At 47.9% G+C, this 16,966-nt stretch overlaps 1 protein-coding gene across 4 annotated transcripts in view; it reads left to right on the top strand.

Moving 5' to 3' along the window:
* Positions 1 to 16,966, top strand: part of FCHSD2 (FCH and double SH3 domains 2) — a 142,012-nt gene that overhangs the window by 122,064 nt on the left and 2,982 nt on the right. For all 4 annotated transcript variants that reach the window (XM_075334728.1, XM_075334726.1, XM_075334727.1 and 1 more), the window contains 6 exons: positions 1,515 to 1,676; positions 4,957 to 5,091; positions 6,743 to 6,826; positions 8,076 to 8,253; positions 8,865 to 9,085; positions 9,244 to 9,376. In XM_075334728.1, coding sequence (XP_075190843.1) covers positions 1,515 to 1,676; positions 4,957 to 5,091; positions 6,743 to 6,826; positions 8,076 to 8,253; positions 8,865 to 9,085; positions 9,244 to 9,376 — 913 coding nt within the window. The remainder of the gene's footprint in view (positions 1 to 1,514; positions 1,677 to 4,956; positions 5,092 to 6,742; positions 6,827 to 8,075; positions 8,254 to 8,864; positions 9,086 to 9,243; positions 9,377 to 16,966) is intronic.

Raw genomic sequence — 16,966 nt, 5'->3', positions numbered from 1 at the left:
CTATAATACTGCCCCTATGTACAAGAATATAACTACTATAATACTGCTCCTATATACAAGAATATAACTACTATAATACTGCTCCTATGTACAAGAATAGAACTACTATAATACTGCCCACTATGTACAAGAATATAACTACTATAATACTGCTCCTATGTACAAGAATATATCTACTATAATACTGCCCCTATATACAAGAATATAACTACTATAATACTGCCCCCTATGTACAAGAATATAACTACTATAATACTGCTCCTATGTACAAGAATATATCTACTATAATACTGCCCCCTATGTACAAGAATATAACTACTATAATACTGCTCCTATGTACAAGAATATAACTACTATAATACTGCTCCTATGTACAAGAATATAACTACTATAATACTGCCCCTATGTACAAGAATATAACTACTATAATACTGCCCCCTATGTACAAGAATATAACTACTATAATACTGCCCCCTATGTACAAGAATATAACTACTATAATACTGCCCTTATGTACAAGAATATAACTACTATAATACTGCCCCCTATGTACAAGAATATAACTATTATAATACTGCCCCTATGTACAAGAATATAACTACTATAATACTGCCCCTATGTACAAGAATATAACTACTATAATACTGCCCCTATGTACAAGAATATAACTACTATAATACTGCTCCTATATACAAGAATATAACTACTATAATACTGCTCCTATGTACAAGAATAGAACTACTATAATACTGCCCCTATGTACAAGAATATAACTACTATAATACTGCTCCTATGTACAAGAATATATCTACTATAATACTGCCCCTATATACAAGAATATAACTACTATAATACTGCCCCCTATGTACAAGAATATAACTACTATAATACTGCTCCTATGTACAAGAATATATCTACTATAATACTGCCCCCTATGTACAAGAATATAACTACTATAATACTGCTCCTATGTACAAGAATATAACTACTATAATACTGCTCCTATGTACAAGAATATAACTACTATAATACTACTCCTATGTACAAGAATATAACTACTATAATACTGCCCCTATATACAAGAATATAACTACTATAATACTGCCCCTATGTACAAGAATATAACTACTATAATACTGCTCCTATGTACAAGAATATATCTACTATAATACCGCTGTTTGGGCACATGAGTACACACGGCTGGCTTTCGTCAGTGACACATGGTGGGGATCTTCATGGATGGTTGGGCGGTCTCTGTTCCCAGGGAAGCGCTGTCGCCTCTTCACCTTTGGGTAATTTGTGGGGGTCAGATGATACGAGGGGTAGATGAATTGGTTACTGATCCGTGTTTGTTGTGTGCTGGTCGCTGCGGTCTGTGCACATTGCCGGGGTCTTGGTAGCAGACATTACTGGTCCTGGGGGTGGAGGTGACCCCTGCATGATTGGGAGGTGGGAGCTGTAGGAAATGCTCTGAATTTCTATTAATGATTTGGATATTTTCCCCTCTTTCGTAGATCACGAAGCTGAAGGCTGAGGCGCGTCTGGACCTCCTGCGGCAGATCGGCGTGTCCGTAGACACGTGGCTGAAGAGCGCCATGAACCAGGTGATGGAGGAGCTGGAGAACGAGCGGTGGGCCAGCCTGCCCACCATGATCAACAACGGATCCTCTCACCTGGTACAGTCACTGCCCCGAGGGCACATCCCCTATAGTTACTGTATAAAGGGGACGGGGACACCTTAAGAAACACACATCTATATTTGTTACATTGTGTCTTTACACTCCAGTTACACCCAGAGCTGCATTCACACAGCTCAAAGACAATAATGTACGATCTGAGTCCGCGGGGGCAGCAGTCACATCCCAGAGCTGAAATCCAGCATGCAGCTCTGGATGTGACTGGAGGATTGTGCACTTTGATCCTGTATAGATTCTTCATTTTTGTTTGTCATATTCTTTTTCTTACCATCCGCACCCCTGAGTAATAGAAGAGTCCTCCTAACCGACGTCCTGGAGGAATCTCCACATATCTGTATCTCTGTATATCTGTATCTCTGTATATCTGTATCTCTGTATCTCTGTATATCTGTATCTCTGTATATCTGTATCTCTGTAGATCTGTTCCATCTGTTACATTTTACACATCTGATACTTTTTGTTGGATTTTACATCATGATCAAGATTCTCTGGAGGGCACAGCATTAGCAGAAGTGCGGAGATTAACCCTTCCATGTTTGTTTTTATGGAGTACCCTCTTATTAGTATTCTGAGTCTCTACCTCTAAATATAATTTTACATATAAAATAATTCACATTAAAATTTAGTCACTCAGTGTCCTCCTGGTGCAGTCACTGTGTACATACATTACATTACTGATCCTGAGTTACCTCCTGTATTATACTCCAGAGCTGCACTCACTATTCTGCTGGTGCAGTCACTGTGTACATACATTACATTACTGATCCTGAGTTACCTCCTGTATTATACTCCAGAGCTGCACTCACTATTCTGCTGGTGCAGTCACTGTGTACATACATTACATTACTGATCCTGTATTATACTCCAGAGCTGCACTCACTATTCTGCTGGTGCAGTCACTGTGTACATACATTACATTACTGATCTTGAGTTACCTCCTGTATTATACTCCAGAGCTGCACTCACTATTCTGCTGGTGCAGTCACTGTGTACATACATTACATTACTGATCCTGAGTTCCCTCCTGTATTATACTCCAGAGCTGCACTCACTATTCTGCTGGTGCAGTCATTGGGTACATACATTACATTACTGATCCTGAGTTACCTCCTGCATTATACTCCAGAGCTGCACTCACTATTCTGCTGGTGCAGTCACTGTGTACATACATTACATTACTGATCCTGAGTTACCTCCTGTATTATACTCCAGAGCTGCACTCACTATTCTGCTGGTGCAGTCACTGTGTACATACATTACATTACTGATCCTGAGTTACCTCCTGCATTATACTCCAGAGCTGCACTCACTATTCTGCTGGTGCAGTCACTGTGTACATACATTACATTACTGATCCTTAATTACCTCCTGTATTATACTCCAGAGCTGCACTCACTATTCTGCTGGTGCAGTCACTGTGTACATACATTACATTACTGATCCTGAGTTACCTCCTGCATTATACTCCAGAGCTGCACTCACTATTCTGCTGGTGCAGTCACTGTGTACATACATTACATTACTGATCCTGAGTTACCTCCTGTATTATACCCCAGAGCTGCACTCACTATTCTGCTGGAGCAGTCACTGTGTACATACATTACATTACTGATCCTGAGTTACCTCCTGTATTATACCCCAGAGCTGCACTCACTATTCTGCTGGTGCAGTCACTGTTGTGTGGTTTGGATTTCTGTGTGTCAGTTTCGGGTGTGTGACTTGATCAGTGTTGGTTTTCGGGTCTTCCATTTCTGGACAGTTCCTCCCTTTGCACCGGGAGTTAATGAGGCGAGCGCTGCTCTGTAATGATGACATTGGGAAGAGGTTTGGATTTGTCGTTTGTCGCCCGTGTTCGGGGTAATTACTTTCCCATCATGGACTTTAATTTGTTATTAATTAACAGTTAAAGGGAATCTTTTATAATCTCTCTGAAATTGCGGCTTCCACTTGGACCGCAGCGGGGGGGAGGGGGCTCCATCCATTGTATGGGACTGCGGAGAGAGCGGAGCCATGTCCTGTCCTGACGGAGCAGATCCCAGGATTGTCGGGGGTCTTCCTTCGATGGGTGATATCCCTTTAAGCTTGGACATAACCAATAATAGCGTCATCCATTGCCTGTCGGGGAGGCTGCATCTCCACCATCCACAGGCAGAAGTGGAAGCTCCCGAATCTCGGATGTAGCGAAACCCCCTCTTCCACGTGTCATTTTACAATATTAGTGTTTTCGTACATATTTGGGCCCCCTCGGGGGGTCCGCGTATGGCCGCTGCGATCCCTTCTCACCCTGCCATGTGCTGCAGGCTGCAGATTACAGATCCCCCTCTCATTTTCCGGTGTTTTTCAGCCCGTTCCTTTCTTTATTTGTGGTTTGCCATTTGTGCTTTGGCGCAGCTGCTGATTTCTGTGATTAGGACTGGAATCAGCGGCACGTTGTGTGTCCGATCCCAGAATGTGAGCGTTTATAGCCAAGAAGCTAAGCGTTCCCCTCCGCTCCGCACAAGGAGGTCACAGGGACAAATCCATACAAAATATCCCCGAAAAGGCAGAGGAACCAAAATCTTCACTCTTTGGTGTCAGCTGGATCTCAGTCACCAGTGCAGACGGTCCATATGGGGGGAGGGGACGGTCCATATGGGGGGGAGGGGACGGTCCGTATGGGGGGGAGGGGACGGTCCGTATGGGGGGGAGGGGACGGTCCGTATGGGGGGGAGGGGACGGTCCGTATGGGGGGAGGGGACGGTCCGTATGGGGGGGAGGGGACGGTCCGTATGGGGGGAGGGGACGGTCCATATGGGGGGAGGGGACGGTCCATATGGGGGGAGGGGACGGTCCATATGGGGGGAGGGGACGGTCCATATGGGGGGGAGGGGACGGTCCATATGGGGGGGAGGGGACGGTCCATATGGGGGGGAGGGGACGGTCCATATGGGGGGGAGGGGACGGTCCATATGGGGGGGAGGGGACGGTCCATATGGGGGGAGGGGACTGTCCATATGGGGGGAGGGGACGGTCCATATGGGGGGAGGGGACGGTCCATATGGGGGGAGGGGACGGTCCATATGGGGGGAGGGGACGGTCCATATGGGGGGAGGGGACGGTCCATATGGGGGGGAGGGGACGGTCCATATGGGGGGGAGGGGACGGTCCATATGGGGGGGGAGGGGACGGTCCATATGGGGGGAGGGGACGGCCCATATGGGGGGGGGGGGACGGTCCGCAGGTCACGTATCTGCTCATGACTTTTTCTTCTTTTGCGCAGGGGAACGCGGACCTGGACCGAGAAGACGGCGAGGAGCTGGAGGACAGCATGGACGCCTTTGACGACAGCAGCTCCAGCCCTTCAGGAACGTTAAGGAATTATCCGCTGACCTGTAAAGTCATCTACTCTTACCAGGTGTGTGCCCCACAAAGTGACCACCAACATGCGGGCGATCCGTGGGGTACGGGCGGACCACGCTGCTGCCATTGTGGACACGGGTTTCTTTCCCAAATGTTTGCGACCAATTCATTTATTGGCACCTTAGTGATTATTTTTCCCAAAATTTGTGCACAAGTGTTTGGGGTTTTTTTACACTCGATATTTTAATAGATCGTTTAACTTTTAGCTTAAAATGATGCAAAAATAAAAGTTAACTTTTATCTTTGCACAAAATTGAATAACCTGTGTGTGTTATTTTCGAGAACTTCAGGCAAAAAAAAGCAACGAAAACCAGAACAAACTCGTCCAATTTTTTTTTTTGTTTTTTATTATTTTAGTGTAAAAACAGATTCAAAACTGGTTTGAGATTCGCAACTTTTTTATTTTTCAGTGGATGGAGCCACGTGAGGGTTGATTTTATGCGCGCTGAGCTGATGGTTTTTATTGATACCACTTTAGTGAATGTCTGACTTTATGTTCACTTTTTTGCATTTAATGTTTTTAGAATGTGCTGCCACCAAAAAAATGGCAATATGGCCTTCAGAAGTCTTTTGTAGCATTTACGGTAAATAACTGTATATTTCAATAGACTGATTCTTTTTTGTTTTTTTGTTTTGTTTTTTTTTCTTTTTTTTTCCTTTTTTGTTTTGTTGTTTTTTTTCTTGTTTTTTTTAATTTTGTTTTTCTTTTTTTTTCTTTGTTTTATTTTTGATTCTTTGTTTCCTTTTTTTGTTTTGTTTTTTTTGTTTTTTTTCTTTGTTTTTGTTTTTCTTTGTTTTCTTTTTTGTTTTGTTGTTTTGTTTTCTTGTGTTTTATTTCTTGTTGGTTTTTTTGGTTTGTTTTTACGTTGTTTTTGTTTTTTTTCTTTTGTTTCTCTTTGTTTTTGTTTTTCTCTTTTTTTTATTTTTATTCTTTCTTTGTCTTTTTTTTATTTTTTTGTTTTGTTCTTTTGTAATCAATTTTTATTCTTCAAAAGAAAAATGTCCATTTTTTTAAAAAAAATGTAAACTTTTTTTTATTTTAGTTTTTACTCTTCTAAGCGGATTTGAACCAGTGTTGGCCCTGTTGCTTATATATACTGCAGTATGTAGAGAAATCGTGATTCTCCTATGAAGATCAATCTATGGCTAAACTACACAGAAGGACCAAGATGGCAGTTATGGGGGACTTCAGCAGACACCCAGGCTTCCATATTAAGCCCTTAGGGTTCCATTAAGGGGGAAACATTGTCTTAACTGCAGTGATCAGCATGTGGTCCTGCAGCTGTGATAACAGGCAGATGCTGGCTGTGTGACACAGCCGGCATCTGCTGCGTATGAAGCAGGACCAGCTCCTGAGCCGGCATCACTTTTTTTTTTTTTTTTTTCCAACAATGTATGATGTAAATTTGCATCACAGGTTTTTAAGGAGTTAATTCAGAATTTAGTCTGTCATTAAAATTACCGATTCGTTGGCCAATTTCTGCACATGAGTTTTACAGCAGTTCAGGAAAAAACAGATCTATTATTATTTGTCGGACTTGTTGAAAAGTTGGAGAAGAAGAAGCCACGAGGGCGAGGATCGGCCACGCCAGGAAACGCGGCAGATAAGCCCCTCGGTATATAATCCTCTCCTCTCTGTCCTGCAGGCGTCACAGCCAGACGAGCTCACCATAGAGGAACATGAGATGCTGGAAGTCATAGAGGACGGGGATATGGAAGACTGGGTCAAGGTATTTTGCCATTTTTTGCCTTTTAAACGAAATTAGTTGTATGCCCTGCAGTGTTAGTTGGAAAACCATGGCTGCCCTCCTCCAGAAACAGGACCACCGTTGTTTGCGGGTGGTGTCTGTTCCTGAAGCTCCGCACAGGACTGAGGTTGCAGTACCTCATACAGCCTGCAGACGGGTGTGGCGCTGTTTTTGATAAAGATGATAAATGCCCCCGGACGACACCTTCCAATGCTTTTTAGAGTCTTGTAGAATAGAAGTGAATAATGCTCACCAAAGCGGCTGCGACCGCCGAAGGTGTCCCGGTATATACTGTAGGTAGAGATTGGATCCAAGTCAGTTCTAGGATATTACATTGTGGTTCCGGTCCAATCTTTAGGCAACTCACTGATCCTTATTGGGCTCTGTAGAGGAAAGGAAGCCAGAAATGAGGATGCAGCACCACACATTGTCAAGATGGTGCCAATGGTTGGACCCGGACAGAAGAGGCCCCTGTGCAAGAACAATATATGGGCCCCTTGTATTGGAGGTAGAAATGGGCCCCTTTACCTCTAGGGCCCCTGGTTGCACCGATGATCCGTCGGCCCCGATAATAAAGTGATGAGCTATCTCAGTAATGTGACTTGACTTTATAGGATGGGAATACCCCTTTAAAATGGTCAAATTGTTTGGTTTGGTTCGTTACTATGTAACCAATATTAGAATTACAGTCTCCACGCTCTTATCTGAAGCCGCAGAGAAAACCGGTGGTAAATTGTTCTGCAATCTCGGTCCCCTCACCCCCCCAATCAGCCCCCCAAAAAAGAAGAAAACAAAGGCTCTAGGGGGTTTAGGGGTAGTTTTGGCTACAAGTTGCCCCTTGCTGATCTCATTCTCCCTTTGATATTGGTTTCTGACACCAGTCGTCTCTGTGCGTCTGTGTCTTCCACCGGTGACTTGTCTTGATGGTGCAGGGAAGTTTCATAGACAGAACCTGTGAGCCACTTTTCGGGGAACCATTTCTGGAATTTTTGTGGACTCAGGTGCAGCATGGACCCCCCAGTCTAAAATTTTGCATTACCGAACCTAAATCCATAGATGTGAACATTGCATGATATTTGTCTCTCTATACCCAATCCAACCTGCTGGGGAGCTGTAGACTTGCTGTAGACTTGTTGAGCTGTTGTATCTATGTCATTGGGTGATGTACAGAACCTTACTGGTGTACCTGAGTTAATTTTTTGTTCCTTTTTTTTTTTCCCCCCATATTCAGGCAAGAAATAAATCTGGGCAGGTGGGCTACGTCCCCGAAAAGTATCTCCAATTCCCTACGTCAAACAGCCTCCTGAGTATGCTGCAGTCTCTGGCCGCTTTAGACAACCGGTCTCACACGTCCAGTAACTCTAACGATGCGGAAATGGCGTCTGGGAGCATGAACGGTGACACAAGCGGTAACTACAACATCCGCCTAATCTTTAACATATCAATATGTATACAATGTATCCATAAAACAAGGCGTTAAAAGGTAACACTGTGTAACAGGGAGTCCCCATGGGTGAAGAGGAGGAGCTTGACACTTTTCACCCATGGTTCCTCTAGGTACTGAGTCTCATTCCCTGACTTTCCTTCTTGGTGGGGTTAAATCACGGAGGTGTTTTCGGATTTTGAAGTGTATCTCACGATCATCCTAAAATCATGATTGCTACGATCAGGCATCATTTTAAGCAGTTATCCAAGAGAATCGGGTTTTCTCTATTTTTAAACCTATTTGTGCTACAGAAAAGACCCATCAGAATTAGAAAAACATTTCTTCTACTTCTGAATACAGCGCCACACCTGTCCACAGGTTGTGTCTGGTATTGCAGCTGAGCTCCATGAAGCCAAATGTCAGCTGTCACAGACCAATTCCATGAACAGGTTTGGTGCCATTATTGAAATATACACCATGTCCACAGTGATTTTTTTTATTTCAATCATGAATTTATTTATTTTCTTTCTCTGCTTCTGGTATTTATTCATTTTTTTTTTTTACATTTTTTTTTTATTTTCTCATAATGCGCAGTTTGTTTCGTGAAAGCACTTTACGATTACGATGGCCAAACGGAAGACGAGCTGTCGTTCCCAGAAGGGGCCATCATCCGAATCCTGAATAAGGAGAATCAGGACGACGATGGATTCTGGGAGGGGGAGTTCAACGGCCGCATCGGCGTGTTCCCCTCGGTGCTGGTGGAGGAGCTGAGCGGCTCGGAGAATGGCGACGCTCATTGGATCGAAGACATTCAGGTAAGAGACGGAAACCCCAATTTATGGATCTATGGGACGTATCCATGTCCTGTTTACCAAGGGGAACAATCATTGTTCGGCACATTTTTTTATTATTATTTTATATAATTTTTTTTTAACTATTAAAAAATATATATTTTTTTCCCTTTTTACCACAGGTATCCCCTTCCCCGAAGCCACAGAATTCTCTCCCACCGCTTCCCCTCTATGACCAGCCCCCCACCAGCCCCATATTCAGCCCGGACAAGAGGAGCTCCCTATACTTTCCCCGATCCCCTTCTTCTGTGACAGGTGAGGCTTAGATACAACCGGATGGGAATTAACAAATTTTGCCTTTTCGTTTATTTCAATTTACAAAATTAAATTATCGCTCTATAATAGAGAGCGAGAGAGAGAATAAGATATATATATATATATATATATATATATATATATATATATATATATATATATATATATATATGTGTATATGTGTATCTATCTATCTATCTATCTATCTATATGTATATGTGTATCTATCTATCTATCTATCTATCTATCTATATGTATATGTATATGTGTATCTATCTATCTATCTATCTATCTATCTATCTATCTATCGATCGATCGATCGATACACATATACATATACATATACATATATAATGTGTGTGTGCGTGCGTGCGTGTGTGTGTATATATATATATATGTGTATATATATATATATATGTATATATAATATATACTGTATTTTCTTTATCGTTCCTTTGGGAGACCCAGACCATGGGTGTTTAGCTTCTGCCTCCGGAGGACACACAAAGTACTACACTTAAAAGTGTAGCTCCTCCCTCTGAGCTTATACACCCCCTGGTAGCCAGTCACAGCCAGTTTAATGCTTTGTGTTCAGGAGGTCATACATCCACACATGCATTCTCATCTGATTTGTTTGAAATTTGGAAAGAGATTGAAGAAAAGCGGGTCCATGTCTGGACTCCCAGCATGTCCCTTCTCACCCCACTGTGTCGGCGGTGTTGTTAAGGTTGATTTACAAGGCTGCAGCCTTACATGCCGCGCTCCTTCACCATCCCTTCTGGGCTCTGGCTTGAAGTGGGAGCCAGCACGGTCTCCATGCCTGGCAGGAGTCCGGTCTCCATCCACAGCCCCTTGAGGATTCTGTTGGACCGGAGCACTCATCCCCAAGGACATGGCCCTGCGTCTCAGCAGCAAAGTACCTGAGACGTTTATGTTGGGGGTCCCGGTTCTTTATTGTAAGGGGAGAGTATGCTGTATGTGATTGTTTTAACTTTTCCGGCGGGTTCTCTAGCTTTTGTCTGAGAACCGCGCCGATGGTGCCTGCTTGTCGGCCTCGCCGCTTAAATTTAGGCCCCGGCTTCGCCGGAGGCCTAGTTTCATTTTCCTGCCCTCACATGTCACTCATGCAGAGGGACAGGTTCGGCTCCTCCCGGCGGCCGTTCTACACAGGGGAGGGACACTCCCCACTGCTGGGGCGTCCCTCCTTCCCTGCAGGTCTCTATAGCCCTCCAGTTCCCGCTCTTTTATAGGAACGCCCCTAGTCCCGCCCCCTCTCCGCTCCGGTGGCCATTTCTCAGGCAGAGTTCACTCTGCTCTGGGACATCCTGCATTCTGCATCTCTGCTGAGGTGCTGCGCACTGGGGGACCGGGCTTCGGGATCTGGAGGGCACACAACACCGCGCTCAGCGGTCTGGTAAGCCACAGCCGGTCTCTGGTTGTGGACCTCTGTATATTCTCCCTGGGGTTCATTCTCTGCAAAGCCCCCACTCCAGCAGCATGTCTCACACAAGGAGCAAGGCTCCAAAGCCTTATTCTGCATGTAAGCTCCTGCTGCCTGAGCCGAGCACCTATCCACATTGTGATGTCTGCTCTAACTTGGCGGTGCCACAGCCTGGAGTCTCACCCCCAGTGGTCTCTCAGGCTGCGGCTGCACTTGTGACTGAACCCCCGGCCTGGGTAGAGTCCTTTTCTAGGTCCATATCCCAGTCATTTGCTGAGTCCATGGGACTTTTGTCCAGGACTTTGATGAATATGCATCAGCCTCCCTCACAGGGTGCCTCTAATACTCTTGACAGAGGACTCCTATCCTCTGACCTCCGTCCAGCAGAGCTCACAGAGGATTCATCATCAGGTCCCAGACCCCGTCCTTCTGAGAGAAGGCGCAGGGTTTCCTCCCCCTCCCCATCCCACGGCTCTGTCTCAAGAGCTGACTCTCAAGATGAGGAAGATGCTCTCACTGGGGGCTCGGAGGCTATGTATCCCATCGATTTCTCTGAGGGTGACTCGGACCTTAGTGATTTGATTGCTTCTATTAATTCTGTACTGGATCTCAATCCGCCAGTATCAGAGGAGCAACCCTCTCTGGCAGAAAAGCACCAGTTTACCTCGCCTAAGAGAGTGAAGAGTGTGTTCTTTAACCACTCCAGTTTTCAGACCGCTGTGACCAAACCCAGGGCCTGCCCTGACAAACGCTTTCCAAAGCGTGGTTCTGATTATCGGTTTCCATTTCCACCTGAGGTGGTCAAGGAGTGGTCGCACTCCCCAAAGGTAGACCCCCCGGTGTCTAGGCTCTCAGCCCGGACCGTTGTGTCGGTGGCTGACAGCACCTCACTTAAGGATTCCACTGACCGTCAGATTGACCTTCTGGCCAAATCTGTGTATGAAGCTGCGGGGGCCGCGTTTTCCCCGACTTTTGCAGCAGTGTGGGCTCTCAAAGCCATCTCTGCTTCCTTGGAGGAGATGCATTCCCTCACCAAGGAATCTATGCCTGAGATGGTTACCTTAACTGCTCAGGCTTCAGCCTTTTCATCCTATGCCATGTCTGCCATGCTGGAGGCTTCTCACCGCACTGCGGTGGCTTCGGCTAATTCCCTCGCTATCCGCAGGATTTTGTGGCTTCGAGAGTGGAAGGCAGATGCTTCTTCCAAGAAGTACCTTGCTGGGCTCCCTTTTGCTGGTTCACGGCTGTTCGGAGAACAGCTGGATGAAATCATTAAAGAAGCTACTGGCGGGAAGAGTACTTCCATGCCACAAACCAAGACCAGGAAACCCGCCCAGGGTAGGAATCAATCGAGGTTTCGTTCCTTTCGTTCCTCCAACTGGTCATCCTCTAAGCCTTCCGCCTCGTCCGCTAACTCAGCCAAGGATCAGAAATCCAACTGGCGCCCAAAAGCGCGTCCGCAGAAGACCGCAGGAGGTTCTGCCACTAAGGCAGCTTCCTCATGACTCTCGGCCCGCTCCAGCCACGTCCTGAGTCGGTGGCAGGCTCTCCCACTTTGGCGACGCTTGGTTAAAGCAAGTCTCCGATCAGTGGGTGAGAGACATCATATCTCACGGCTACAGGATAGAATTCTCTTCCAGCCCGCCAAACAGATTTTTTCTCTCAACTCCCCCCTGCTCCAAGGCCGCCGCCTTCTCGCAGGCCGTGGCATCCTTGCAGGCAAACTGAGTGATTGTCCCAGTTCCCGCTCAGGAACGGTTCAGAGGTTTTTACTCAAATCTCTTCCTAGTTCCAAAAAAGGACGGTTCCTTCCGGCCCATCCTGGATCTCAAGCTTCTCAACAAGCATGTCCGGGTGCGGCATTTTCGCATGGAGTCTCTGCGATCAGTCATTGCCTCAATGACCCAAGGGGATTTCCTGGCATCCATCGACATCAGAGATGCCTATCTACATGTGCCAATTGCAGTTTCACACCAGCGTTGGCTACGTTTTGCAATCGGAGAGGATCATTTCCAATTCGTGACTCTTCCCTTCGGGTTAGCCAGGGCCCCTCGGGTATTCACCAAGGTCATGGCGGCAGTGATTGCGGTCCTGCACCTCCAGGGGTTAGCAGTGATTCCTTACCTGGACGACCTTCTAGTCAAGGCTTCATCCAGCGCAGACTGTCAGCGGAGTGTTTCGCTCACTCTCGCCACCCTAGCCCAATTCGGGTGGCTTGTCAATCTTCCCAAATCCACTCTGACTCCGACCCAGAGTCTCACGTACCTAGGGATGCAGTTCGAGACTTTGCCGGCACTTGTGAAGTTGCCCTTTAATCAAACAGCAGTCTCTCCAACTGGCGGTGCGCTCTCTCCTGAGGCCCCGCCGTTATTCCCTCAGGCGCCTGATGCAGGTGCTGGGTCAAATGGTGGCCTCCATGGAGGCGGTTCCCTTTGCCCAGTTCCATCTGCGTCCTCTGCAGCTATACCTTCTCCGCTGTTGGGACAAGCGGCCTTCCTCCTTACAGAGGTTAGTGGCTCTGTCGCCACGGACCAGGAGCTCTCTTCAGTGGTGGCTTCGACCCCTCTCCCTGTCCCAAGGGCGCTCCTTCCTGACTCTGTCCTGGGTGATTCTCACCACGGATGCCAGTCTATCCGGCTGGGGAGCGGTACATCTCCACCACAGGGCACTTGGACTCCGTCCGAGTCAGCCCTCTCGATCAATGTGCTGGAAATCAGAGCTGTGCTTCTAGCTCTCGTAGCCTTTCACCACCTGTTGGCGGGCAGGCACATCCGAGTCCAGTCAGACAACGCGACAGCGGTTGCCTACATCCATCACCAAGGCGGGACACGCAGCCGCCTGGCAATGTTGGAGGTCCAACGCATTCTTCAATAGGCGGAGGACTCCAAGTCCACCATATCCGCAGTCCACATCCCTGGCGTAGAAAACTGGGAGGCAGATTATCTCAGCCGTCAATCCGTGGACGGTGGCGAGTGGTCCCTGCACCCGGCAGTGTTTCAGTCAATCTGCCGCAAGTGGGGCACTCCGGACGTGGACCTAATGGCATCCCGTCACAACAACAAGGTTCCGGTTTACGTGGCTCGCTTCCACGATCCTCAGGCCTTCGCCGCGGACGCTCTGGTTCAAGACTGGTCCCAGTTTCGTCTGTCCTACGTGTTTCCCCCTCTAGCGCTCTTGTCCAGAGTCCTGCGCAAGATCAGAATGGAGGGCCGTCGAGTCATCCTCATTGCACCGGACTGGCCCAGGCGAGCTTGGTACCCAGACCTGCTCCATCTGTCCGTAGAGGTGCCATGGCATCTTCCGGACTGTCCAGACCTGCTCTCGCAAGGTACGTTTTTCCGCCCGAATTCTGCGGCACTCAAATTGACGGCGTGGCTCTTGAGTCCTGGATTTTGACGGCTTCTGGTATTCCTCCTGAAGTCATCTCCACTATGACTCGGGCCCGTAAGTCTTCCTCCGTCAAGATCTATCACAGGACTTGGAAAATTTTCCTGTCCTGGTGTCGCTCTTCCGGCCATCCTCCTTGGCCTTTTTCCTTGCCGACCCTTCTGTCCTTTCTACAGTCCGGTCTGCAGCTAGGACTGTCCCTCAACTCTCTCAAGGGACAAGTCTCGGCTCTGTCAGTGCTGTTCCAGCGACGTCTCGCTCGGCTGGCTCAGGTCCGCACCTTCATGCAGGACGCGTCTCACATCATTCCGCTTTACCGGCGGCCCTTGGATCCCTGGGACCTTAACTTGGTCCTCACGGTATTGCAGAAACCCCCTTTCGAGCCCCTTAGGGAGGTTTCTTTGTATCGTCTTTCTCAAAAGGTGGCCTTTCTAGTTGCCATAACTTCTCTCAGGAGAGTCTCTGATTTGGCTGCGCTCTCCTCGGAGTCACCTATTTTGGTCTTTCACCAAGACAAGGTAGTTCTCCGTCCGACCCCGGACTTTCTTCCTAAGGTGGTCTCTCCCTTCCACCTTAACCAGGATATTTCCTTGCCTTCCTTCTGTCCGGCTCCTGTTCATCGCTTTGAGAAAGCGCTGCATACTCTAGATCTGGTGCGTGCTCTCCGGATTTATGTGTCTCGCACCGCTGCGCTTAGGCGGTGCACCTCTCTTTTTGTGCTAACCACAGGGCGGCGTAAGGGCCTCTCTGCTTCTAAGCCGACCTTGGCCGTTGGATTAGATCGACCATTTCGGACGCCTACCAGAGTATTCAGGTGCCTCCCCCGCCGGGGATCAAGGCACACTCGACCAGAGCTGTCGGTGCCTCTTGGGCTTTCAGGCAACAGGCTACGGCTCAGCAGGTCTGTCAGGCTGCCACTTGGACTAGCCTGCATACCTTTTCGAAGCACTACCAAGTGCATGCTCATGCTTCGGCAGATGCGAGCTTGGGCAGACGCATCCTTCAGGCGGCTGTCGCCCATTTGTGAAGTTAGGTTTTGCCTACTTCTCAGTTTTCTGTTTATTTCCACCCAGGGACAGCTGTGGAACGTCCCATGGTCTGGGTCTCCCAAAGGAACGATAAAGAAAAAGAGAATTTTGTTACTTACCGTAAATTCTTTTTCTTATAGTTCCGTATTGGGAGACCCAGCACCCTCCCTGTTGCCTGTTGGCAATTTTCTTGTTCCGTGTGTTATCACCGGCTGTTGTCGTGGACAGAGTCTCCGGTTGTTCCGGTTCTTACTCGGTTCTACTTGTGGGTGGCTATTCTCCTTCAGCTTTTGCACTAAACTGGCTAGGACTGACTACCAGGGGGTGTATAAGCTCAGAGGGAGGAGCTACACTTTTAAGTGTAGTACTTTGTGTGTCCTCCGGAGGCAGAAGCTAAACACCCATGGTCTGGGTCTCCCAATACGGAACTATAAGAAAAAGAATTTACGGTAAGTAACAAAATTCTCTTTTTTCGCTTTATAAGACGCACCTGATTATAAGACGCACCCCCAAATTTGGTGAAGGAAAAGAGAATTTTTTTTTTAATAAATGGGGTCCGTCTTATAATGCCAGTGTCCGTCTAACAAATCATATAGGGTATATGTCCCTCATAGCCCCCCCATCCTAAAATTAGCCCCCTTAATCTGGATATGGCCCCCTTATATTGAATATAGCCCCCCAGTGATGCCACACGGCCCCCTGTGGCTGGCACACGGACCCTATTGCTGCCCATGGCCCCCTGTGGCTGGCACACAGCCCCTATTGCTGCCCTTGGCCCCCTGTGGCTGGCACACAGCCCCTATTGCTGCCCTTGGCCCCCTGTGGCTGGCACACAGCCCCTATTGCTGCCCTTGGCCCCCTGTGGCTGGCACACGGCCCCTGTGCTGCCCATGGCCCCCTGTGGCTGGCACACGGCCACTATTGCTGCCCATGGCCCCCTGTGGCTGGCACACAGCCCCTATTGCTGCCCATGGCCCCCTGTGGCTGGCACACAGCCCCTATTGCTGCCCTTGGCCCCCTGTGGCTGGAACACGGCCCCTGTGCTGCCCATGGCCCCTGTGCTGCCCATGGCCCCCTGTGGCTGGCAGGCATCACCCTGTGTTTGATATGGCCCCTAGGCTGATGCTTATAGTAAAATAAACTCTTTCCTTACCTTCTCCAGCGCTGTCCTCCCTCCTGTCTCCCTCCGTGCTGCTGAGCTCCTGCACTTCCTGGTTCTCGGCCGGTCATGTGATCGGCACAGCAGAGTGACATCTCTGCGTGCATGATCACAGCGGCAGCAGAGACACCAGGAGACACGCTGGAGGAGGTAAGTCAAGAGTTTTTTATTTTACTATGGGCAGCAGCATGGGGGCCATATCTAACACGGGGGGAAGGGGAATCAGGCATGTGCCATCAAAGGGGGGCGCAGGCACATATAATATGCGCTGCTCCCCCAGCCCGTCACCGCGGTGCGGTTTCAGCACCACGGTGATGGACAGCGGCAGTGCATATTATATGAGCGGGAGAAGGAGATCACCCGCTGCAGCCTTCACCAGCTCACCAGCCTCTACCAGCCCCCAGCACCGTTCCAGAGCTGCCCCCACCTCCCCTGGACCCTGCAGTATATAATCCGTACATTCGGATTATAAGACGCACCCCCTACTTTCCCCCAAAATTTGGGGGAACAAAAGTGCGTCTTGTAAAGTGAAAAATACAGTATATATAATATATTATATATAATACATATTATAA

This window comes from Anomaloglossus baeobatrachus, chromosome 2 (assembly GCF_048569485.1).
Source record: "Anomaloglossus baeobatrachus isolate aAnoBae1 chromosome 2, aAnoBae1.hap1, whole genome shotgun sequence".
Lineage (NCBI taxonomy): Eukaryota > Metazoa > Chordata > Amphibia > Anura > Aromobatidae > Anomaloglossus > Anomaloglossus baeobatrachus.
Note: the sequence above shows the minus strand (reverse complement) of the source record. Positions and strands in the feature narration are given on the sequence as shown.